This window comes from Anabrus simplex, chromosome 7 (assembly GCF_040414725.1).
Source record: "Anabrus simplex isolate iqAnaSimp1 chromosome 7, ASM4041472v1, whole genome shotgun sequence".
Taxonomy (NCBI): domain Eukaryota; kingdom Metazoa; phylum Arthropoda; class Insecta; order Orthoptera; family Tettigoniidae; genus Anabrus; species Anabrus simplex.
In genome coordinates, this window is record NC_090271.1 from 131,066,616 (window position 1) to 131,094,491 (window position 27,876).

Sequence of the window (27,876 nt, forward strand, 5' to 3'; positions counted from 1 at the left end):
AATGAACCTTAATTAAGGCCACGGCCGCTTCCTTCCGACTCCTAGGACTTTCCTATCCCATCGTCGCCATAAGACCCACTGTGTCGGTGCAACGTCAAGCCACTAGGGGGAAAAAAAAAAAAAACCCAAACAAACACCGCGACCTCTACAAAAATGAATTTTGTCCTGTGAAATAATGGATGTAAGGTCTTCCACTTATCAATATAAATGTCTGAAAGGCAATGGCCTTTTTATCTTTAATAATACAGTATTTCTGTCCGTGTATTTCTGCCCGCATTTTTGTACAAAAGGATAGCTCACTGGCCTTCTTCTTCGATGTTGAATCACTGTCGGTACGCAGCTGTGAGCTTGCATCCGAGAGATAGTGGGTTTGAACCCCACTGTTGGCAGCCCTGAAGATAGTTTTCCGTGGTTTCCCATTTTCACACCAGGCTTTTCACGCCAAGGCTGTACCTTAATTAAGGCCACGTTCGATTCTTTCCCACTCCTAGGCCGTTCATATCCCATCGTCGCCATAAGACCTAACTGTGTCGGTGCAACGTAAAGCAAATTGTAATCCTGTTGAACAGCACCAAGTGGTCTGCTCAAGGCTTAACGTCTCCATTCGTCGGATGAATCACCATTAACAACATCATATGCCCTCACTCTACATTTGGAATTAAATACAGGCTTTTGGCAGGCAATCTGGAGATTATAAATTGTATACCACCGTCTCTTCTGCCCTTTCGGCCAACATTACTTTTCCGACCAACGGTATTCGAACCGGCTAACCACGGTATCAAGCAATTTAGACTTGACGCGTAAGAGCGCCTCAACGATCATGGCCACCAGGCTGGCCTTTAGTGTTGAATGCTACATTGTGACCTGGTTGTGAACGAAACGTCGAAATTAATGGCCCCGTATACCCAAATGGCGTTAACTAAGGCGTTATATTGTGCAGCCAAGGCAATACGAGATTATGTTTACGATCGAAGGCTGAAATGATAAGAGTAGCCTGTTTTACAAATTCGAACTGCAATTACAACCCACATTTCACAGTCTGGGTTTATCACATGATATTTAGTATCGAAGGTGCGTATGAAATACATAACTGCATTTGTTGAGTTAGTTTGGTATATCTCATTAACGTAGGGTCTGATAAATTTAGTGGATAAATTTAATTGTCCTGGGATCGGAAATCACTTTGCACAGACGAACAATTGGCTGCCTATTGGACCTGTTTACGACTAGCTGCATCGGTTGAGGAGATGAACGGCTGAGTTATTTCTTCACATGAGCATACACTGTAGGTGATGTAGCTTAACTGATTTTGTTAAAATAATTAATTTCTCATGGCTGGATAGAAATTGTATTGAGGTGAAGGACGGGAGTATGCTGGTGTGTTGTTGGCAATGGGCATCTGAAAAGAATAGTTTTGTGGATGCGAATTTGGAGAGGATATGCACAATCTCTTGCAGAGGTGTTAGTAGAAGTCTCTTAGTTTCTGCTTACATTCGGATAATGGGTGGGAGCTTATCTTATGTTACTATCTTCTGTCTTGTGGAACTGACTCTTGCTAGAAAATCGGCTCGTTTATTCCCGTAATGCCCGTTGTATCCTTGGATCCACTGAAGTGTAATCTGGGCAAGTACAGCGTGGAGGTCCTCTTTTTTATATTAATGCTTGTGAATCGTCGTTATATTTGTTATGCCGTTTTTTTTTCTGCTAGGTTGTGGGTTACTCAATTTACAGCCATCTGAATTCCTTGTACATCGATTAGAAACACAGTACATTACGAATTTAATTTAATTGATTTTGAGTACATTTCTGAAGCACTCCTCAAGACAATCTGCCTGCTTCTGTATTTCTGTCTGTTCTTGGATCCGTCTGCGAGTCTGATTCTGAGAGCTCAACGCACATTGTCAAATCCAGGAGTTCTTCTGTTTTATCTAGTATTTCTGCCTTCAGTACTAAAAATATGGGAATAATGTTAAGGATCTGGAAAATCCACTACAAGGTATGTTTTCACAATCAAACAATGCATAAAGGAAAAATATCGTCATTCACAAACGAAGTTATCGCAGTAAGAACTCAGGCTCATGAAAAATGTAAATTTGCATTTTGTGGTACGTGCTGTTATTAACAGTTTCCTGGTGAATTTCTAAAAGGATGTTGTAATTAATCTTCGTTAAACAACAAATCAATTAGTTCTCCACCTCCCCAGTCATTAATTAAAACCTGAATGGCTGTCGCCAACTAGAGAGGGAAACAAATCGAGAACGGAAAATAAGAATACCTGCCAACTTATTGATTAACGTTTCAGTTCTCTTGGGAGTTGTTACTCATTCGGGATGTGTTCAAAGTCAAGAGAGAACAAGGAGCTCCTTCCTCCAAAAGTTTCAGTGAACAATGTATCATTGGGCTTTCAGGAATGACAGTCTCTTTAAGTGTAGGTCTACTTCTTTCAGCAAAGAAGGCATGAAGTCAAGAGCACTCACCCCGACTTCTACAAGAGTGGAGGTTCAAATCCTGCCATAGCGCTCACATTTTCTCTACTATCCCCATTAGCCAAAATCATGTTGTTGTTGTTGTTGTTGTTGTTGTTGTTGTTCCAACTGCTTCAAGAATAGAACGTGCGGCATCTTGCTGAACAGCCCTGTGTACTTACAGTGTACGAAGTTCGTTCCTTCGTTGAGCTTTCAGCCCGACGGCTGGTTGAATCCCAAACAGTTCCTCCACCAGTTGCCAGAAAACCTCATGTGTCAGTAAATTTGCAAAAATTTGCGAAAATGAGGAGTGGGATAGTTTCTCATCCCCTGTGGGCGGAGGCGGCGGTAGAGTATCTAGGGATAATCCATGATATTTCCTGCCTGTCGATAAGAGACAACTAAAAAGGGGAAAACCTCAGGAACTCTCAACTTGGCAGCGTGGGTTAGCGACCACGATTCCACCTAGTTCAGCTTGGCACTGCTTCCACTTTCAGTCAGGCTCCTATCATTCACCTTTCCTATCTAACCTCTCTTAGTCAACACTTTCTTTTTCCTATCCCAACGGTATTAGGTTTGTGAGGAGTCGTCTTTTCACGCCCTTCGTGGCCCGTTCCTGTTTTTTTGCCGATACCTTCATTTTTCGAAGTACCGGTACTGGACCTCTTCCCCTTTTTCCCCTCTGATTAGTGTTTACAGAGGACGTACTTCCTCTTAAAAGAATACCCTCCACGAACACCACCACCTTTCCTTTTTATCACTACAATTTGAACACGCGGAGTCTGAACCGATGAGGAGACTAAAAGAAGAGAATACTGAACAGAGAGAAACATTTTCTCTTCGTTTTGTAACCAACTCCGACTAAATCAGAGACGAGCACTTGTTTCAAAGGTCTGTACTGACAACTGGTCGAAGAGTAATTTGTTTAGGAAACGGTGCGGAATTAATTTTTTTCTTCCCCAACTTGTGGTCGGGAGCCTGAGGCTAGCTGTACACAAAGTGAGTGAGAGCATAGTCAACATTGTATGTTGACTGTGAGGTCATTCGCAGCGCTCGCTACATGTCCCGGCCGAGTACACTGTACACTAATTTCCTAGTGTCCACTGCCTCTAATAGCTCACTTGTAACCTAAGTTAAACGCTCCTCCCACCTGGCTGGACAAACTACCGACAATGCGTGATATGTAATATGATAACGGAACAAGATAGAGTAATTCCCTTAGCAAACATGAGACATATTAAAGGTTAAAAGTGAAGTCGAAATTAAATGGAACATGGATACCAAAAAATAAAAGTTCAGTTCGTACCTGTCCATGTAGACAGTTTATGATACATATTGCATCAAAAGCAAAGCGAAGCCATCTCCGTACAGTTCATGAAAGCCCTTGGAGGAGTGGAAGGTAACGGCTTCCAGTATCCGTAATCACGGCACTGTGTGGTTTATAGTGGTAGTTCTGTCTGAGTTCGGCCATCTTTACGTCCTAGAAATTAACCTGGTATTTATTCTTCTTGTTCCGTACAGGCCGACTAAGGACCATGATATTCAACTACTGAGTTTTGGGTTGGTTTTGATGTTTGCCCAGTAATTGCGCACCCTCTGGCTGTGTTGTTCCGTCCTTCTCTGTCCAGAGGGTACCTGTCTTCCTTCTTGTAGTTTGTCCTGGAACCTCATTTGTTTAAGCATCGTACTGAGAGATGTCCGGTTTTTTTTAGTCTCTTTCTGTTCCTCCCAGTTCCTGCAGATCTTTGTTTGCTTCCATTAACCATGGTGACTTAGTCTTCCTCTTTATCCGTGTCAGGTCTTTGAAATGTGGTTGTGTTACAGAATGTTCAAGATCCCATGGATAGACCACGTCACCAATGAGGAGGTACTCCGTCGAGTCGAGAAATCATATGAACTCTTAACCCATCTCAAAACAGTAGCCTATTTCGGTCTCGTCTTCTGAAATCACAAATACGGCTTGATACAACCGACCATGGAAGGCACAACGGAAAGGAAACGAAGACGTGGGTGGAGAAGATTATCCTCAACACGGAACCTCCGACAGTGGTTTTTGATAAATGGCAATTCTGATAGGGGATCATCATAATCATCATCATCATCATCACTAAAGCTACCAAGAGGATAACGCCCTCTCTCTGGCCAAGAGATGCTGAGTAAATCTTTGGACCATGTTCTTCACCAGACGTGGATATTTCATTCCTAAATTTTTCCATTTCCTCGCGAGGAATAAAACCTGTGTCCTTTCAGGTGAACTGAGACGCCTTTACTGCCTCTATTAGGTAGCCCCTACTTATTGCATCGTGATTTGGACATTTCATATTCCCTGTTTCAGGGAATAATCCCCACAATGTCCGGCTCCATGGTTAAATGGTTAGCATACTGGTCTTTTGTCCAAGGTGTCCCGGGTCGGATTCCCGACCGACTCGGGGATTTTAACCTTCAGTGGTTAATTCCGATGTTTCGGGAGCTGGGTGCATGTCCCGTCTTTAACATTAGAATTAATCAAAGGTAGGGCCCCATTCTCACAGATGCGCGGGTCGCCTATCAGGCGTCAACTCGAGAGACCTGCATTAGGCCTCTTCGGAGGCCACACGCTATTATTTATTATCACCATAATGAACGACACAAAACATAAACATACAGGATGTTTCCGAAATAAGTACCATGTCTTAGAGAAATGATAGGTTGGGACTAAGATATCGTTTTTAGCATAGGAATATAGTGTTCCCGGCAATCCATTGCTATGCTACATGATGACAACGTTATCAGTGCGTAATCTAGTGGATAAGCTGACGTTAGTGTTGGGGTATCTGATTGCGGGATGCAAAAGGGAATTACTATATGGACTCATTTTACAAAATCTGTCGTGGTACGAGATTCTAACCACAGAATGTATACAGCAAAGCAGAAAAGATAGTAAGGGTACAAAATTAGTGTCATATACATTTACTGGAGGGTATCTCACATGAGGTGCTCAAAATATTCGCCAATGGATTGATAACACATTTGCACTCGTCATGCCACGGACCGTTCGACATTCAAGCGTACATCATGTGACTGATCATTCATAAATCCCATCTGCAACAGCAGCAATTCGTGCTACTAGGCCTTCTTGAATGTATGCGGGGTCTCATACACCAACACCTTCATGTGTACCCAAAAATAGAAACCGAGTGGCATGAGATCAGGTGATCGTGTTGGTCAATGAATCCCCCCCCCCCCGATATCTACAGACCAATCCAACGTGCAGGGAACTTTTCGTTTGTATTTCCACTCCACCATGTTGGAAACATGTTCGCCTCCTGACATCAAACCAGACGTTTTCTAGAAGTCATGGAAAAATGTCACTCATCAGGAAGACTCTATGCTCTCCTAAACGCAACTTACAGTATCATCCCTCAAAAATACGGTAATAATTTGAAACAACCTTTATACAACCAAAAAGAAGAAGGAAGTTGCTATACGAAAATCTCATTAATAATAATAATAATAATAATAATAATAATACTGACCTCCGCGGCGGGCTTGCCAGACTGCGAGATGCACTCGAGCTCAATCTCACGGTCTTCGGTGGTGACGAGGAAGTCCCCCTGTACGATCCGTGGGGGTTCAGGTGGCACAAGCACTGTGAGGGTTGCGAACTTGGAGCGGATTCCTGGCTCGCCTTGCGATCCGGGACTTACTTGGCACTGATACTTGGCGTCATCGTCCAGCATCACCGGGTAGATCTCGAGTGAGTAATCGCCTGGAAAGAGAAGAATGAAACTATCAAGCAGGTATATAGTGATTTTAGTAGTTACTGGATATATATGAGTGCATTGTATTGTATAAGTTCCTCGTAGGTACACTGTTTTCAGAAACAATTGAACTTACTGTATGACGTTTATTGGTGGATATCCACAGGGCTTGTATGTACATGGGAGGTATTTTATATTTTGATAATAATTAAAATTAAGTCTGATAAAACATTAAATGCGATGAACATACAATACCATGAGCTCATTCTATTTTTTATTAACTGTACATATACCTTAATTATGTAAAGTAGATTGTGAACTGATGCGGTTTTGCTTCTGGGCACGATGGGGCAGTTTGTAATTGGTCATATAAATGTAAAATTTACTTTTTAATCATTAAGTCATATCTGATCTATTTTTCTATTTGTTAACGTCGCTCCGACTCACACAGGCCCTATGATTATTATTATTATTATTATTATTATTATTATTGTTTAAATGGGCCTAATAACAGGTCCTATGCTAGTGACTTTACGTCACACCGACAAAGATAGGTCTTATGGCGACGATAGGATAGGAAATGTCTAGGAGTTGGAAGGAAGCGGCCGTGGTCTTAATTAAGGTACAGCCCCAGCATTTGCCTGGTGTGAAAATGGGGAAGCCACGGAAAACAATTTTCAGGGCTGCCGACAGTGGGATTCGAACCCACTATCTCCTGGATGCAAGCTCACAGCCGCGTGCCCCTAACCGCACGGCCAACTCGCCCGGTACAGGTCCTATGAGGTAGGATAGAGCTAAGACTGGAAAGAAGCGAGCATGAAAGTACAGCCTCCGAATTTTCCTGTTGTGAGAAGTAGAAATCACGGAAAACCATCATCAGGGCTGCCGACACCGACAATTAGGTCCGAACCCACTATCTCCCGAATACAAGCTCAGGGCTGCGCGACTCTTACCTCACAGCCAACTCGCTCGGTATATAATTCTCATATTTTTATCGATAATGCTAAGTGATTTTGTTTGTGTTTGGTTCTTTTAGACTGCCTTCCCTAAGAAATATTTTGTGGTTAAAATGAAGTTTGAAGATAATGAGTTTCGAAAGCAGTAGGGCCTACGTTGTCAAAATAGAAAGGAAAAATAGTGTTAGGAATGCAACAGTCTGATGCTGGACTGTTGTCTGAATAATAAAAGTTTTTTTAAAATAATTTAAATAAAATATTTTCTTTCTTTTGCATCATACTTCAAGTTTTACGTCATATTTCAATATTTGTTAGTGCATAAATGCATGCACATTCCTAGAGTTATTAGGTCGTAGAAATCCATGGCTTGGTGATGAAGTTAACACAGTTTGGACAGAAATGGTAAATATTCATCCTGTGATTATGCAATTGAGATCAATTTAGAACAAATTCTGATAAGACCAACACTGCAATTTTCTACAAGTCTAAAGCGCTCAAGCTGTCGTGAACGTGTGATTGATGTGGATGAGGTAGTTATTACTGCCACAATCGATAGCAGAGCATGAGATCTTATGATCTGTTTCTTTTGATGTGTAACAAATAATAGTTCTCTCTTTTGACCTTCCTCCTTCAACTTTGAATCAGAAGAGACAGCACGGTCTTAGGAGATAATACAGAAACGAAAGAAGAGCACGCTTGCGATAGAAGACAAGGCTTACCGTTTGATCTCCAAAGAACTTTTTAAGTCCATTATGTGCATAAATCGGTAAAGAGATGTATTGATTATCTTGTTTAAAATGTCCAATCCTGAAACTCGAGGTAAGGAAAATTCTATTCAGACTATATCAAAAGCGATCACAGAAACCAGTGAATTTTCAGTATTAAACTAACACTTCAGAACTGCACATTCTGTGATAGATTAAGAAACTGAATACACTTAGATGTTTCATACGAATTTGTTACCGGTAGAGCACGCTTGCGATAGAAGACAAGGCTTACCGTTTGATCTCCAAAGAACTTTTTAAGTCCATTATGTGCATAAATCGGTAAAGAGATGTATTGATTATCTTGTTTAAAATGTCCAATCCTGAAACTCGAGGTAAGGAAAATTCTATTCAGACTATATCAAAAGCGATCACAGAAACCAGTGAATTTTCAGTATTAAACTAACACTTCAGAACTGCACATTCTGTGATAGATTAAGAAACTGAATACACTTAGATGTTTCATACGAATTTGTTACCGGTACTTGGCCTACTTCCTTTAATTTCGAAACTGAGATAATACAAAAACAAAGGAAGAATATGCATTCAGTAGAAGTCCAGCTCCTTGACTGGATGGTCAGAGAAGTGTTCTTCGTTTCAAAAAGGTCCCGAGTTCGATTCTTAGTCGGGTCGGAGATTTTAACCTTAAATGGTTAATTCCCTTGGAATAAGGACTGGATGTTGGTACCGTCCCCAACATCCCTGCAACTCACACAGCACAAATAACAATACGCTCCACTTCAATAATACGCAGTTCCCCATACACGGCAGATGTCACCCATCCTCGTCAGAGGATCTGCCTTACAAGGGCTGCACCAGACTAGCAATAGCCACACGAAATTCGATAGAGGAGAAGACTGACAGAAATATTTCGATTTATAGACCGTGTAAAACAGTATTATTAAATTGTAATCTATGCAGCAGTGAACTGTCAAAACAACCCTAAGTTCGCCAGACATAGGCCTAGTACTGTCGCGTCCTTAGACTTGATGACAATGCCATAGCAGTAAATGTTATTCAGATGAAATTTTTCCGGTCAAAATCATATACTGTACACCTATAGCGTGGTCGTCGCAAAATCATCCAGTATTAATTACACATGTACACGTATCTGTACCACCGTAGGTCTTCACTACTGCTGACCGCATTGCCTACATACAGGTTTACCACTGACATTTCCCTTCCATGCATTTATTTTGTTGAAATTACTTATTGCAAGGATTGTCTCAACATCAATGCGCGACTATGAAACACTGAGATAACTGATAGGGAAGAAGTGTGGCTGGGTACACACGAAAAGTTGATCCAGAACTGCCTACTGGAGAGAATCATCGGGTGAACCCAAGTAGCTCTACAAAGCTGCAAGAGACCTTAATTCATCACCCAGTATCATACCACACCTACCACAGGTTGACTCACAAAAGCAAGAATTAATTCTCCCAAGTCTATAAAGACACCCGTCCTGTACTCCCCAAGTACGTTTGAATAGCGTCGAATCCGGGAGATAAAGGTCGCCTAAACAACAGCACCTCTATTTCGACCCAATATTAGCATTTGGAGTAGAAATAATTTTAAATTCAGACTTTACTGCTGATACACTAGTAACACGTACTGCAATATTCGGTCTCTATCAGTGGTTGTTAGAAGAGAGGAACTAACGGACCAGAAGTAGGCCTATGCTGAGATGAGTATGCAAAGATATTACGGTACTGCTGAGCATAATAATTTTTTCTGCACGATAGTGAGAGTTCATTCATTACGCGAGTATCCGTGGAGTATCTCCAATATAATGTGACAGTTCTTGGTCAATCAGACCTCCAGAATCACCGCTTACTGCATATAGGACATGTCGGAATAGCAACTTTTCTACTGAAAAATTAAATGTCTTGATAGAAGCAGGAATAGCGATAAAAGTCTATCAGGCTTACATACAACAATATCAAAGTTCTTTCAGATAGTAGGTCTGCATCTACAAGTGCAAGAGGTGACGCGTGGCAGTTAACTAAGAGCAGCATTTGAAGTATGGCCCCCTTTTTTGGCAGTGGGTGGTGATGAGGGGGAAGGGGGGGGGGGTGCTGCTCATATTGATTAGAGGTGGTAATTTCGAACCCCTTACCATTGTATGAAAAGAAATCGCTAATATAATCATGCCATTTAGTCTATTGACTAGTGATTCTCATGATGTTACGCCGATAGAAGAAGCAAATGGCCGGCCGATTCAAATCGGGGACCTTTCAACTGCATTTATAAATAATAATAATAATAATAATAATAATAATAATAATAATAATAATAATAATAATAATAATAATTTTGCTAGTTGTTTAACGTCGTCCTAACACATCTAAGGTTTTTGGCGACGCAAGGATGAGAAAGTGCTAGGATTGGGAAGGTAGCGTCCTTGGCCTTAATTAAGATATAGCCCAGCATTTTCCTGGTGTAAAAATGGGAAACCACGGAAAACTATCTTCAGGGCTGCCGACGGTGGGACTCCGACCCACCATCTTCCGAATGCAATCTCACAGCTATGTGACCCTAACCGCGCGGCCAACTCGCTCGGTTATCTTTCTAAATAATGACTAACCAGTTACCAATCTTATCTGATCATGTGTCTAATACCTATGCAACTGCATTTGGTGTGATGACATGGCGGCTTTGATCCGGTCTCCCGCGATCTCTGCAGACGTCGTATTCTCAATTAAAACATCCGTTTCATCAATTCAAAGTTATCAGCGAAATGTTGCAGTGCCAGACCTGTAGCTCAGATCCTTTCAAACAGAACAAAGATGGCCTAGACCACTATAGCTCAATTGGTAGAGCAACCGACGCGAAATCGGGAGGTTGTGGGTTCGGATCCCACTGGTGTCCGGCTGGCCATTTTTGTTCTGTACTTAACATCTCTTCAACGCGTACTACATGTACGTAACACGACCTAATACGCTGAAAGTCTGTTTCGAATATTACACAAACATACGTTAAAAATATACAGTGCTGGTTTTCTTCTGAAGCGAACATTGCGATGCACTTCTTATAATTCACTTCATGCACCATAATTCAACCAAATTACATAAAAGTTCTAATTTATAAAACAATTTCCTTATTTGAATCGCTTCATGCAGAAAGGGCCTCAGTCCGCTTTTTACGAAGATGACATTTTTATATCGGCGTTTTGAGCAATCTTACACGCATGTATTCATGCTGAAGAGGCTTCAGTTCGGCTTCATGGTAGTCAGTAAACGAGGAGTCGACTAACATCGACTAACACTATTCAAGGTAAAATGCCCTCAGTCACATACTCTGGCCTCTTCCCAATAAAGCCAAGGTGCTGCTATCTATAGGTGATTTTTGCAGAGGGGGCCTCAGTCCAGAGACTCAACTTTGTAATCAATAATTGTAACTCTGGAACATATTGATTGTATCTGATTAACTTTTTAAAATTCAGGATTGTATTGACCTTCACATTTTTGTTATATTTTCACTTTTGTTTGTGATTTGTGCAGAAGAGGCCTCAGTCCAGTGACTTTAACAGCCTCTAAGTGGAAAATGACGTAGGTAAACATCGACATTTTCTTACACAATCCATAACTAAGCTGTAACTTACCTAATGCACTTGTTTTATATGTTTTACTCCGAAACATTATTTTTATGTTTTCAGAAAAAAGTGCTCTTTTGGACTTAGAGCCTTTCTGCATGAAGCGATTAATTTGAAATAAGTTTTTGTGAAGAAATGAAGGAAATTACAATACTGATACGAGTGTATGGACAGCTCAGCTTTTGCACAGTAAACAGCAGTTTTTCGATGTACTGCCTGCGTTCTAATTTAATATTATGTCTGAAGTTAGCGCCAAAGTGTGGCTGCTACAAAATTTCGTACAGTGTTTTCAACGGGTCATACGGACAACCTACAGTGACTCTGCTATAACTGCCATAATGCGGAGCAGATGCCTGAGATGTTTGGGCATATTTTACGAAATGATGGCCTACTGCACCAAGCCTTCATTGGACAGCCAGGTGTGAAGAGGTCTCTGGGCAGATGTAGACCGAAACCGCTGGAGAGATCAAACCGTACAGGATCTTCAGGACGTCAATGAAGAAGAGGAACAAGTTTGGGACAGGAGAAAATGGCACACTTACGGGCGAATCTAAAAACGTTTTATGTTTTAAATGGCCATGATTGTAGTTATCATTTCCAAAGGATCATGGCTTAAATGCAACATTACTTTACGCTCTGTGGTCATCAGTTTTATTGAGTCGTCAGAGATATGATAAACTATTATTCAGAGAAATGAGTTAGTATTTTGCAGACGCGACTGAGTAACCAAATACGATACAATTCGCCACATTAACGGATAAGATTAGAAACGTATTTTATTTTACCAACTTCGTTAACAAAAGAGTGCACTTATTTTATCTCCATCTTATTCTCATCTGAATTGTTTTAATAATCACCCACTTCCTGCAACGGAAAGGGTATTCTATTTTCTTGAAAGGAAAGATTTTAAATAACAGCTTCCTTCGTGTGTTATCTCGCGAAAGCAACTTGGCGTAGGACCTTTCTGGGATTTAAATGCTGAGACTGTCTTTGTATTTCCTTTCTCTCTCTCCTTTCCTTATTTCCTGCTCTTACGAGGCAATTAAGGATTCTGTTTATCTTGGGCGCTATATACTCAACTTTAGGTTATCAGCGAGCAAGACTTTCACCCTGTAAACTTATGCTGTCTAAAGGTACGGTATACGTTCAAGTTAGCACGTTATTGTATTCACATATGTAAAGTGGAGGAGCGATAGCCATGCAAATAAGACCTTCTCTACTTCATATTCCAAATTTGACATTCACAAATTACATCACAGCAGGCAATGCTTCTTTCATAACGGAAGCTTTAATCCTTTTATGACTTAGACCGGCAGTTTGTTGGTAAGGAGCTTTGGAACGCAAGGCTGGGTTTTCTATTACCAAGTAATGATTTTACAGCGGTTCCCAGTTTCATTTCTTCATGCTAGTGGCATCTTCTAGGTAAGAATTCAAAGCATTTCCACAGGGAATGCATCAGGTGTTAATTGATGAAATTCTGGCCAATGGAAATCCTGCAGATAAAAAGGTGACACTTGGTCAGCACAACGAGTCCTCTCCGCCGTTATTCTTGGCTTTCTAGACCGAAGCCGCTACCTTATCGTCAGTTAGCTCGTCAATTTCCTTACGTAGGCTAGTAGACCCTGATCCAGTTCTGAGATTCAGATACAAATCGCTGACACGACCGGGAATCGAATCCAGGGCCTCTGGTAAGAGGTAGGCTCGTTATCCGTAGACTGCGGGGCTAGCCAAAATAAGGTTAAATGCATAGAATTTTTCCTCTGATTTCTTCTTCTTCTTCTTCTTCTTCTTCTTATTATTATTATATGCTCAGACGGTTGAGGCGCTGGCCCTCTGACCCCAACTTGACAGGTTCGATCCTGACTCAGTCCGGTGGTATTAACATCAGGTATGCGGATGACACTCTTATCATAGCAGATGATTTATCCACCCTTCCATGCATGCCTTCCATGCATAATAAATCGCTTAGTTCAACATATTGAAGAGTTTGGCCTTTCCAAAACAAAAATGATGTTTTCTTTCTAATCAGACAATACAAGCAAATCTCACATTGAGAGCTCATATAATAGAGCAAGGTCCTTCTTCAAATACTTGGACACAATGCTGAACGACCAATGTGATTCCAAACGAGAAATAAAATCTAGAATTGAGCAGGCCAGGAAACAATTCATTACCACGAAATTCTTTGTAAAGTCAGATCTCAGTATGCAACTACGAATCCGCATGATCCGTTGCTACATATTCCCTACTCTCCTATATGGATGTGAAAGCTGGACCCTGAATCCAAGCACTAAAAACGTCTAGATGCCTTTGAAATGTATCTGTATCGCCGCCTCTTGCACATATCCCGGATATTGAAAATTTCAAATGTCGAGTCCTTCATCGAATGAAAAAGGCAAAAAGAACTGTTACATATTACAAAACAAAGGAAAACACATTACTTAGGGCATGTTATAAGGGGCTAGCGGTATCAATTATTACAGCTAATTATTGAAGGAAAGATACAAGCGAAATGGTTCGTTGGGAGGAAATTCATGCCTTAAGGACATTAGAGGATGGCAAAGATGTACATCAGAAGACAATTTTCATATTGCATTGTCTAGATCAGAGCTGGATCGTGGATCGTTAACCTCCTTATGGAGACGGAGTCTTAAAAAGAAGAAATACGCCAGTCTCATGTCGGTAGATTTAATGGCACGTAAAAGAACTCCTGAGGGACTGAATTCTGGCATCTCGGCCTCTCCGAAAACCGTAAAAGTAGTTAGTGGGACGTAAAGCAAATTATTATTATTATTATTATTATTATTATTATTATTATTATTAAATCTCTTTATCTTATCTTATTTCCTGCGAACAATATTTCTTTCCGAATAATTTACAGGTTTCTTTAGATTTATTGTTATTATATTCGAGGTTTATTTTGTTAGTTCAGAAGGTAGAGGGGTGGGTTTCCGAGTCCGAGTGCGTTCGATCCCGACTCAGTCCATTGGTATCTGAAGGAGCTCAAATATGTCAGCCTCGAGTCAGTAGATTTACTGATAACAAAAAGAAACTCTCTACAGGACGAAGTTCCAGCAACTCGGCGTCTCTACAAAACCGTAAAAGTAATTAGTTGGACGTAAAAATCAATAACATAATAATAATAATAATAATAATAATAATAATAATGTGTGGCCTCAGCTATTGTGTGCAGATATTTTGGTCTGCGCCTATGCTGCCTGTGGGTCAATTTCGACGCTCTCTTTTTCCCTGGTAGATGGCAGAGACATGATTCTTTGTTGGGCGATCTATGGCTGAGTTTTAAATTTTTCGGGTAATCACCAAATGAAGTCACCAGAGATTTTTTATATGCTGAGATCGTACGGCATAGAGCACCGAATGGACTTTGTTTTCGATCTTCAATCCAACTACGTCTACCGGGTTTCAAGTCGGGACCTTGGGATCCGGAGGCAGTCTCTTTGCTACTAATCTATGTAGCGACCTAAATTTTGGAAGTTTGGTTTATTTTGGTAATGCAGAGACATACTAATTATCGTACTGAGACATATTTTCCCCAACTCTTAAATAATAGGCCTTATCCGCTGATTAGAGTTCACATTGAGTTCACAAGTGTCAAAAAGCTGAGTGGCTGTTCAGTATGATCTTTTGTTTTGATAAACAATTTTTCTTAATAACTTAATTGATTTATTTTATTGTTTTCAGAATCCCATGAGCTAATGCTCGTACTGGAACAGTACATTAAAAATCTGGCACAGTTACAATAATATTAAAGACACATTACTGATAATACAGAGCTGATAAAAATATATAATAATTTAAATCTAAATTACAGCATTTTTCACGGATACAATTGTGTGTTTAAAAGTTTATATAAACGGAACCACATAGCTCGAACTGAAACCAGATAATAACTTCATCTAAACAGGCTAAAACCAAGAGCATTAAATTTTGTCCATAAATGTTTCTTAATATTTCTTTCGAATTTATTGAAATTCTGACAAGCTTTTAATGAGTCTGGAATGGAGTTAAATGCTATTATAGCCCTATACAATACACCATTAGTTCCCTAATTCACTGTATTCATTCTAGGTACATGTAAGTTTCCAGATTGCCGTGTTGCATGATCATGAATTAATGAATTACGTGTCAAACTATGTTTAATTTTGAAGGCAAGTACTACAAAAGAGAATGCAATAGATTAACCGGAGGAATGCCTGCTGGCGAGTATATTATTTTTCAAGACATTAAGGCCCGGTTTCATCAACACATGTTAGTACTTAACAAGGTGTTAAATCATTTTAACATACGATTTAAGAAAATTTGCGTTTCATCAACAAATGTTAACATTAACAAATGTTAAACTGCGTATTAAAGTTAACATCAGCCATTTCCAATGTTAAATGGCTAACATTAGGATTTAGCAACCTGTTCCAAAATGGCTGCTGTGAATCTCGCTTTCGAGGCGGAATTGCTCTATTTAGATCTTTTACAAAACAGTCCTGATCGAAGAAAAGTTCAGCGACGTAATGACTTTGAAAATTTGACGGATCCGAAATTTCTTCATAGATACAGGTTATCGAAAACAGTCGTTGCTAAGGTTGTTGACGAAATTCAAGTGAGGTTAGAATATCCTACGAAGAGAAACTTACCTCTTTCTCCAATGTTGCAGGTACTGATAATATTACGAGTTTTTGCTACTGGTTATTTTCACATAATGGCCGGAGACAATGCTGGAATTTCTAAAGCCACTGTTAATAGAGTTGCTTGTCGTGTGTCTGCAGCTATAGCATCCATGAGAAGGAGGTATATAACATTCCCTTCAGTAGAACAGCGTCAGTAAATTATCCGCGACTTCTATGAAATAAGCCGTTTTCCTGGTGTTTGTTCTACGTGCAATAGATTGCACACATGTAAGAATCCAATCACCTGGAGGCAATTGGGCCGAAATATATCGTAATCGAAAGCGATATTTCTCTGTTAATGTTAATGTTCAGGTGATTAGTGAGCCTAACCTCCAAATCAGGGATATACTTGCTAGGTAGTCTGGTTCTGCACACGGCAATACAATATTTAATAACTCCCATATCGGAGCACAGTTTGAAGTGGGACAATTAACGAAGTGATTTTGTTAGGTGACAGCGGATACACGCTAAAAAAAAGTATCTGTTTACCCCATTGAAAACCTCGCGGACTTTTCCCCCGCCTCGTCCTTTTCTTTTATCGTCAAGCCATCTGTGCGCTTGCACTCAATAACTTATATATATATTTACTAACTAATTCAATTAACAACTCTTCTTCGAAGGAGGAAAAATTAGAACTACGATTCCGTTTCACTTCACGCGCCATATTTTACAGCTGTGCTCAAACAAAAGCGCATCGGAGCGCGCTGTAAAACAGCATGTTCGTACCACTGCCTCCTTGATTCGCACCAGTTCGCAATATTGGGAGAGTTAACAGTCGATTAGTTAACATTTCACAAGAAAAGTTTGATGAAACGCAAGAAACCTAACAAGATGTTAAATTTCTAACTCCGTATTAACTAACTACTTGTTAGTATATATTTAACATGTGTTGATGAAACCGGGCCTAAGAATGGATAACTATAAAGGGTTCCGAGTGCTTTATTTTGAAGAATTTGAAGCCATATTGCTAAAGGTCATGAAATGAGATCGATGTGTTTTCTTTTGATATTCTATTATGAGAATAATATCTCTAGGTTCATACATGGAAATTAAAGGTAATAGTTTGTAGAGGAACATGAGACACAACCCCTTTCTCTTTATGAATCAGTGTAGAATTGTCAATCAGCCAATCACTACTGATCTGCATTGTCTTTATCACATGGCATGTGAGTACAAAACATATTCCTTCCTGTATATTAGAGAATGTAAATTGAACTCTGTATTTTTTTGACATTCTGAATAATTATATCATGATTAGGGATATTTGAAGAGCAGATGCTGTTGGTGAATTCAGTTCTATGTCAGTATTACTGTTTAGAAAAGGGCTCATTCAGGTAACGTTCTCGACTATTTATGAGATAGAAAAGGTACATATGATTCTTTGTAATCAACGGTATTCACACACATTAAAACTATCTTTATCGTATCTCTTGTATTATTTAATTTGCTCTTAAATATACACGTGTGTGATTAAACTTTATTTATATGGTACTTTCTTTTGCCGCCCGCGTTGATTTGAGAAGCTAGTCTTGGATTTAAATAACTAGTCTATATATTTTATTATTGAAATAAAATGTACCAGTGATAGGCCTACCTATCAACTGTATATGTTCAGATCTACGGTTTAGAGGCCCTTATTGAACTGGGAATTGTAACCTCCATTAACATGCATTTCGATATCATCTAAATTAAACTGAAGATGTTGTAAGCATATTATTTTATTTTTAAATGCTGTATTATTTCTAATTTAAAAAAATATCATTTCATATCTTTTATTACATGCTTTATAAATATAGGTAATCTCCAGTTATGGAGAAAATGAAATAATATTCCAGAACACTACATTACGTAAAACATGCTTTGTACCGCCGTACGTAGCCTGCATTGTAGTATATTCTCCCGCGTTCTCACTGACATTGTTTTTTTCCTATTTGGCTTTCGGTTTCGTCCAACCATGCAGCCAACCACAATTGGTATTTTTTTAAAAATGTTGCTGAAACTCACTTCAGTTGAACAGGACAAGATATAATGCACATATATTTAAGAACAATACAAACATCCAGTCCCCAAGTTAGAGGAATTAGCAAGCCGTGGCTAAAATCTCCAGCCCAGCCAGGAATCGAACCCGGGATCCTCTGAACCGAAGGTGGCTACGCTGACCATTCAGACAAGGAGCCGAGCTCGCAGATTTCCTTTCTACTCTCAAAGCGTGGGAAAGCCTTTAAGGTAGCTTCAATGGCCACCACTGGTATAGAGCTGATATTCTTCAATGAAATTCGCGCCATGTGCCGCAAGTATTAGACAGGATAATTTTGTGGTTAGTTAACTTCATTCTCTGTATTTTCTGTTATATCAGCTTGGAATGAAATGGATTTATCTTCTGAAATATTTTGCTAGTATATTACGATTTTGTATCGCACCACCGAAAGGAAGTATTTATACATTTTTAAATCAAAGGGAGTGAATAACATTGTACAAACGTGAACATCCGAGGTTGAATGGCCATGTAATGCTTCGCTGAAAACGGGGTTATTTTTAATATCCGGGAATATTTATTTAATTTCTGAACCAGGGTTAAAATCTACTTGCTAGATGGAACTGCTGGTTAGATCAGACAGTCAAAGAAGTACGTACTGATGAGATTTCACAATTGAGTGGGTCGCGAAGGGAAATAATCAATACAGAATAAATAACTCAACTGAGAATAAATATATTTCTCGCAATAGAAAGCTATCTCTCTGAAATTAATAATAATAATAATAATAATAATAATAATAATAATAATAATAATAATAATAAAGTTTAATGTCCCTTAAATTAGTATAGATTTTAATACGCTGATACTGCATATTTTCCCTTACTTCTCAGGCACTGAATGTTTATTTTGTGAATTGTGAAATGCGTCATTTGCAGATTCAGCCTAATAGCGTGTGCCTGTAGCTACATACTGTAAGCACAGCGGAAACAAGGGTTATATCAAGCGGTAAAATGCTTTTCAAATTCCCCTCTGCGATTTATAAGCTCTGCAGAATTCAGTCCTGTTAGAAATTTTAGGAATTTAAAAGAAACGTGTTCTTTAATGGAACAAGAAAGTCACGGAAGACTACAGAGCATATCACTGTAAGTTCCGTATATATTGTATATGGAGGCTCGCAACACGTTCTAACAACCAAATTGTCTTTACAACTTAATTATAAAGTTCGTTGAATTCATTGACAATAAAAACGAACACTCAAAATATCTGTGAGAAAAAGTTAAATGTAGTAGTAAACAGGTAAGGCGAAGTTGTTGGCTTTGATAAAGGTCACGTAATACAAATGGTAAAAGAGAGATCACCTAATAAAAAATATTTATTGATTGAAGGTAAGAGAGTCAGTGGTAAACCTGGTAGCCTCCGATAAGATATTGTCACCGACTTCAAAGTATAAAGGAGGGGTGCTAGTGGCCGATCGGATTTCATTTACAGAGTTTGCAGAACGGAAAAAAAAAGAACATCATTCTACAATACTAAACAACAATGTACAACTTAATTGAACAATTCTAAGATAAAGTTGTAAGCTCTGTTTTAACGCTGAATAAGCTATTTCTTTTGTACATTTCTTCAATGAAAATTTACAAATCTAATATCAATGTGATCAAGCTCATAAAACTGATTTTGACCTTCTCGAGGCATTCCAAAGGATTTAAATTTTGTACGTGACTTGAAATGGTAGAAACGTTGTGAAGGTTGTGAAACGTACAGCGTCTATTGGGTGCAGTATGAACTGTAGCTATAACAGCGCAAAGTAGGTTACGAAGAAATCAAAGTGCCATCAAGTTCAAGGAAGTGATTCAACTTTCTTGGAAGGTTCACGCTATTTATAAGCCTTACCGGAAACTTAATGACATAAGAGTGGCTGATTCCAAGCAGGGATACGATTGAAAGACGACTGGCGGAAGACTAGACGGTGCTATATATAGCGGCGTCTGGCTCGTCTTCAGTTTGTCTGGAGTGATATGCCAGGGCTATTGGCTTCCATCCGGGATGAGGGGAAACGGTGACTGAACTAGCACATCCAAGACAGAAGAAACAAGTTTACTTCAGGAAACTGTTTTATACTCTGATAAGAAAACTAAGTACAGTATTCCTCTGTAATAGGTCACTCTTTCGAGTAAGAGAGGTCAACATGAGCAAAGTCGTCTCTTTAAAAGCAATCCGGTCGGAGTTAAGAAAACTCGACAAGCCTCTTCCTTTTAATATACAGTACTTATTGTTATATTTTACTGATAATTGTTTTGTTGTTGTTGTTTTCATAGGGATTGGAATAATTTACCAAGGGATATGTTCAATAAATTTTGAAATGCTTTGCAATTATTTAAGAAAAGACTAGATAATCAACAGGTAGGGAATCTGCCACCTGGGCGACTGCCCTAAGTGCAAATAAGTGGTGATTGATAGTTTCTGCAGTTGAGGGGGATATGCCTAGTCTGAAGCAGTAAGGACATACATATTTCGTTCATCCAGATGGTCATGAATTTACTCAACTTACTAGTTACGTAGAAATAAAAAGGATAGCACAGGGTAGGGTGGCATGGAGTGCTGCATCAAACCACTCTATGGACTGATGACTCAAACAACAACAACAACAACAACATTACTAGAAAAATGAAATAAAGAGCCAGGGCATAGAGCAAACAATTTAATCTTGCTTAATGCCAAGATCGTAAACAATGAAAACCTTTATCTCCTCTAGGAATGTTTATAGGCTATAACGAAGATGGGCGTCTTTCACTGCTGTTGACATATTACGTGCTTGGGACACCTTTACCCATCGGCCTGTATATTTGCCTTGAATTCTGTGTCATTATGGGGTCTGAAGATGCAAGGTGTGGCACTAAAATACTTCGGGATGAAGAGCTGATAATATTTGCTTTCTCTTAAAAAAAATAAAAAAAAAAAAAATAAAAAAAAAAAATCACCACCTCCATGTACGTCTAAGGCGAAGATATTCTTTATCTGAGAAAACCAGAGATTTGTTAAGTGCTCTAGAACTAGAAGTAATACTCCCAGCATTTTCCTGAAACTAGTGCCAAAATTAGCAAACTCCTGGAAAGTAACTGGATTAAACCTCATAATTTTGTCAACGTAGGTACGTAGGCTCTAATTGTCTGCATTTTATTACGCACGGGTAATGAACACGACAGTCAAATGCAATAATAATAATAGTAGTAGTAATAATAATAATAATAATAATAATAATAATATGACCTCAGGTATAATGTTATTTTTTTCGTTATTTGCTTTACGTCGCACCGACACAGATACGTCTTATGGCAACGATGGGATAGGGAAGGCGTAGGAGTGGGAAGAAAGTGGCCGTGGCCTTAATTAAGGTACAGCCTTAGCATTTGCCTATTGAAAATGGGAAACCGCGGAAAACCATCTTCAGGGCTGCCGACAGTGGGACTCGAACCCACTATCTCCCGGATGCAAGCTAACAGCTGCGCGACTCTAACTGCACGGCCAACTCGCCCGGTTCAGGTATAATGAGCAGGTATTTTGATTTGACGGCATTCAGATTGCCTGCGTGTTAATTTCGACGTTTTGTTTTATTGTACTAGATGGTAGGGAAACCGGAACTCTGTTGGGAGACCTACTACTGAGTTTCTAAAAAAATAATTTTGTCGGATAAACACAGAACGTCTCACCAAAAATCATTTATATATCGACATTGTATGGAACGAATGGTGTTGATGATGGATTTTATTTTAAGAGGACGTACAACTACTGTAGGTAATCATCCTTAGTCTGACATGGAGTGCCGAATGAATTTTTCTCCCACCGTTCAAAAATTTGCCAGGTTTGAATCCGTGATCTTGGAGTTCGAAGGCCGAAACATTATCACTGATCTACAAAGGGAGTTGAGTTGTATGTATGTATGTATGTATGTACGTATGCACGCACGCAATGGTATGAGTACTCAGCCCGAAGGTTGGTTGGAACCTCAACATCTCCGCCGTCAGTTGTCTTAGATAGCCTAGGGGTCACCGAAAAGATGTAGGCCTACTAGGGAAATGAGGAGTGAGGTAGTTTCCCGTTGCTCTCTTCATCGAGCCAGAAGTTGCTATTACACATCAGTGAACTGCACGCATCGACTGACCCTATAAGCAACATTTTTACACGATTCAAAGCACGGACTGGCTGTACAAGGAATGACGTTACTAGCATTGTTCATACCTCAGTCACTTTCATATTGTCAAAGCCAAGGATACGACTGAGACAGGTCAATGGAAGTAACAAATTTGTTATAGCCCACACTAGTAGACAAAGTGCACTATAAACACTACATCTTTCCAGCAAACGGATTGATGATGATGATGATGATGATGATGATGATATCAGAGCCGTGAAACAGGCCTATGCCAATTTACGGAAAAGCTTTGTAACCTATGACAGCGGGCTGTACCACTATTTGAATATGTATGTAGACAGTTTTCCCTCTGCCGTAATGAAATGAAATATCATATGGCTTTTACTGCCGGGATATCCCAGGACGGGTTCGGCTCGCCAGGTGCAGGTCTTTCTATTTGACTCCCGTAGGCGACCTGCGCGTCGTGATGAGGATGAAATGATGATGAAGACAACACATACACCCAGCCCCTGTGCCATTGGAATTAACCAATTAAGGTTAAAATCCCCGACCCGGCCGGGAATCGAACCCGGGACCCTCTGAACCGAAGGCCAGTACGCTGACCGTTCAGCCAACGAGTCGGACCCCTCTGCCGTGAGAATTTGCTACACAATAGAAGAAATAACAGTACTGTGTAAATTATAGCCACCTGTAGATAGTTCGTTATTCCTAACCCAATGAGTTAACAGCTCTTTATGGGTGTGTAGAAGCTCGCTTTTGGCGCCAATTAGCGCTATGGACCTCTGTGGAGTTCCTCATTTTATGTACATCGTTCCTCACGCCTACACGGACTAATTTGAAAGAGCATGGCCTCATCTAGCTATCTCTTCCCTAATTGGTTGACGATCATTAGCACACGGAACAAATCGCAAGAATTTTTTTTTTCTAGTTGCTTTACGTCGCATCGACACAGATAGGTCTTATGGCGACGATGGGACAGGGAAGGGCTAGGAGTGGGAAGGAAGCGGCCGTGGCCTTAATTAAGGTACAGCCCCAGCATTTGCCTGGTGTGAAAATGGGAAACCACGGAAAACCATCTTCAGGGCTGCCGACAGTGGGGTTCCAACCTACTATCTCCCGAATACTGGATACTGGCCGCACTTAAGCGACTGCAGCTATCGAGCTCGGTAATCGCAAGAAAAGCACCCATCCAGCTCACTTTCAAGCAACTCACATTAACGTAGGCCTATACAGTAGTGGTGTCATTGCACTTTGCTAAATGTTCGACTAATACAAACCTGAAACACATACAGAAAAGCGTTGATGAAGCTCATTAGACTGCCATGGGTAGTGGAGGCATCACGAAGTGGCCTTTGTATACGCTTTATGATGGGGGTATAAATATAATGTAAAGCTGTAAATTATAGTGTTAAGGTATTGGGTATATTTGGGTATATATTTCCGTGAATTGTGGGAATGTATGTTATGAGATGAATTTTAGGGATTTACGAAGTACCTCAATGCAACGGCATTAATAATATCCGTAGCGTCTAAGTGCGGGTGAGAATCGCACGGTGCTGTATGTTCTCTATTGTGTCATACGGAGTCGAGTCTCGGATCATGATAAAGCCACTGTGAAGGAGCTCGAAATACGAGGGCTGTAAATAAAGCAGCCATTTACTCGCAGGAGATCGGGCATGCGCATAAAGAGTGCGAAATCAGAAAGAAATTGTGTTTGTGTGTGGGGGCGGGGAGGTGGGGGCGGGGGCAGAAGGAACATAGGGCTTAAATACTAGTATTTATTTCAGGCAGTATCTGGCGTGGGAGGGGGTATAAAAATCTCCTGCAAGTAAATTAACCCCTCCCTCAAAAAATATAAATTATATATCTTTTGTTGGAATTTTGTTGTTATAACAAGAATGATAAACATTAGAATGTTATTTCAATAAGCTGAGAAGTTTATGAGAGACTGTCGCTTTCTTATGGAACGCCAGACGAGTCGCGATTTGTCCTGATTTATTGCTTTATTAGTGGAACATTCATCTACCAGGGCTATGTGCTGACTGAGCAAATTTGTCGGTTTATGCACACCTTAAGTACACATTTTCCTATTGATATCTGTCGGAAACACGCCCTCTCGAAGAAGTACAGGAGTAGTGTAAATTCGAGCTACTTAGAGCAATGACAAGGGAGGAGAGCTTCAAGTAATTTACATTTTTTCCCGGATTTCATATGGACTGGCCAGGGTGAAATATGAATAACAGGCTGCAGGTGGGGAGTCGCCACTGCTGTGTTGTTTTATTGCTCAAGGTCTGGCAGTCATTTGAATTATTGCTGTTTTTAAAAATGAAAATATGCACAGTAAAAATCATTAGTTTCAGTAATAAATTATATGTGTTCTACATTTTCCCTCATTATTTTATAATGAAAGATACCCCGCGGGCAATTTTAGTGGAGGAACCCTTGGAAAAAATCGTCGGTGGAGGGGGAAATCCCCCCCCCCGCGGTTTGGCAACCCTGTGCGCATATAGGACATGGGAGCGGTCAGGTGGCGCTGTTGTCGATGTATAGTGTGCATCTGACGGGCATCCAATTGGAAGTGTTGTTGCTGTGTGGCGTTGAAGTGAAGAGTGTCGATTTCACCATTCTAAATCATGTTTTCAAAATGTGATCAGCGTTCGTAAATTAAAATCGAGGGTGCCCGCGGCCAAACTGCATCAGCATGTTATGGAGGATTACGTAAAGCCTGTGGCGAGAATGCATTACCGTATAGGACGGTTGCACGATGGGTCATGGGGTTTCGTACGGGTTGGAATGAGGTCTTGGAAAACCCTCCGTACTCACCAGATATGAATCCTTGTGACTACGACCTGTTTCCGAAACTGAAGGAATCCCTCCGAGGCCGCCTTTTTTCTGACGTGGTATCTGTACTCCGTGCAATAGGATTCTCCGTCGCTGTCGTCAATAGAGAATGAATGCCTTGCCAACGGTCCCCAACGGCTTCCCGACATTTGGCAAAAGGCAATAGACTTTGCGGTTGACTGCGGTGAACGAATGTAATGCAGTTGTACTTGTTACTTCATTAAATAGTGCGTTCTATCAGTATTGCCGCTACTTTGTTTACAATCCTCGTATTTGAAATATGGGTCTACCGTTTCATGCTTTCTATCAGCGGGGTGGACAGAATGCGAAAATGAGAAGGCACTCACTAGTATGTGCAAAGAAAAAGAACTCTGTAGGGCTGTTCAGATCAAGAAGCTCTACTACTTTGGTCATATCATGAGGCACCCGGGTACCTGAAGCTTCCTGTAGGTCATAATACAAGCAAAGATCGAGAGGAAAAGAGGTTCTGGGAGATTCCGCGCGTCCTGGCCGGAGAACCTGAGGCAGTGGTTCCGACAGGAGACCACATCGCTATTCCGCGGAGCTACCAACAAGACTATGCTAGCGAGAATGATCGCGAACGTCCGGTGACGGATACGGCACTAGAAGAAGAAGAAAAAGAAACGAAATGTAACTAATTGTAAATTTTGAGTGAATTTATGAGTGACTGTTGTAATCATGTCACGCTACAAATAAGGGAACATTTGGGGTAATTTTACGGAAATTTTGTATTAATTTATACCCGATTGCTTTTAATTATCGTTACACTAATCCTGTGATTTTTGATTGCCACTTTTGTTTCTTGTTTCAACGTAACTTTTTATTCCTGCTACGTTATCATGAAAATTCATGTTTAATACAATTTCCTATTTTGATATAATCTCTTGTAGTATTTTGTTTTTAAGTAATTGTTTCAGTTTTGTTGTCGTTATGTAATATTTATGTTTTAATTTAATGTAGTTATTTACTCTATTGTAAGCATTGCCACCGGGATATTATTATTATATTATAATATATACGGTAATATAATATATTATATAATAATAATAATAATAATAATAATAATAATAAATGAAACAACAAACAAGTGAGCTATATTGGCGTTAGTGATGAGGGAGACGCACCCCAATTTACGTATCTTCTACTCCCCTGAAGTTTCCTATCGACCTAGCACCGAAGACAAAGGCCATCTAGCTTCAGTTTAATCTTGTATCATTTGCCTTCTTTATGACTTTCCTTTCATCTCAGGCAAGTTTCTTCTGACTCTTCTTTTGGTGCTCTCTTTTTTCTTTCCCCTCTATCAAATGTTCAATCTATTTTTGCATGTTGAGGCTGAGGCGAGACAAAGCACAATGCCCCAGGATGTTATTTGAAATTCAATACCATTCTAATGAGTGAAGCAAGCTTACCGTAACATGGCCAGAGCTCTCAAAAACACATCGCCACCACAGCTGACGTAAAAACAATTGTTTCTAGTCTTAATAGCAGCTTCAAGATGCTGTTAACGCTTTTGCTTCTGTTTCTAGCACACAAGGCATCTTTACATTAACCAGATATCCCGGATTTGTCTAAAGACTCAAGCACTTTCTCTGATAAGCTGAAGCGCTTTTAACACGTTAGATGTGGGATGAAATGGAATGCTTTCTCTCAGTATCAATATTCATTAACAATAAATTAGCATTATTGGTTACAGTATCGATAGTCTATATTGTAGACTAATATAACAATATGGTGTTTTTCTCTTGAGTATTATTTTTCCTCCCATTTGTTTACATACATCAAACAAAAGTTGGTATCACATTTGCACTGAACGGATTATAACATTTAAATCAAACGTCATCAGGTTGATAGCTTCTTCCGGAGCCGTCGCTTTGGCAGTAAGCGCTCGGGGTGAGGTTCGGTAAGGTTCCTCCATTTTAATCATACATTTTATTTTCATGGCGACAGAATGTAAAGGAACGTAAAATTCCTAATATTTAAACATATCATGGAACAGTAAATGCGTTGAAAATGTTTCTTATCGGGGACATACAAGTTATTTTCATTAATTTGTCATAACCTATGAAATAATATAAAATAATTTACAACTGTAGGAAAAACACATTTGGTTAGTATTTATTACTACGTATAGGGTTACAGATTCTATTATGATTTAATTTTTTATTTCATTCTTATGATTATGCACTGCATATTTTCATTTATTGTAATATATTATTACTTATTGTAAATATTTGTTCCGAAAGAATGTTTTAATTGTTCTTTAACGGTTAAATTGTCTTTTTTAATGATTTTAATTATTTGATTTGTTTTATTTTGATAGTCACCTTCACTTTAAAATCTAACGTAAATTATGTCAGTTTGTAATTTTTTTTAAAAATTCAATTTTAACTCTATTAAGTACATTTTAATTTTAACTAATTATTTTATTTGAGATTGCAAACATAATGTGGTTAAGTATAAGGAGTTCTAGAGCCCTAACTTCAGTAATAAATAAATAAATAAATAAATAAATAAATAAATAAATAAATAAATAAATAAATAAATAAATAAATAAATAAATAAATAAATAAATAAATAAATAAATAAATAAATAAATAAATAAATAAATAAATAAATAAATAAATAAATAAATAAATAAATAAATAAATAAATAAATAACAAGGGCAATGTATTTATAATAAGCC

The 27,876-nt window shown here is 39.3% G+C and overlaps 1 protein-coding gene across 2 annotated transcripts in view; it reads right to left on the reverse strand.

Annotated features, from left to right (window-relative positions):
* LOC136877357 (irregular chiasm C-roughest protein) overlaps window positions 1–27,876 on the reverse strand; it is a 361,637-nt gene that overhangs the window by 35,279 nt on the left and 298,482 nt on the right. For both annotated transcript variants that reach the window (XM_067151330.2, XM_067151331.2), the window contains exon 3: window positions 5,981–6,213. In XM_067151330.2, coding sequence (XP_067007431.1) covers window positions 5,981–6,213 — 233 coding nt within the window. The remainder of the gene's footprint in view (window positions 1–5,980; window positions 6,214–27,876) is intronic.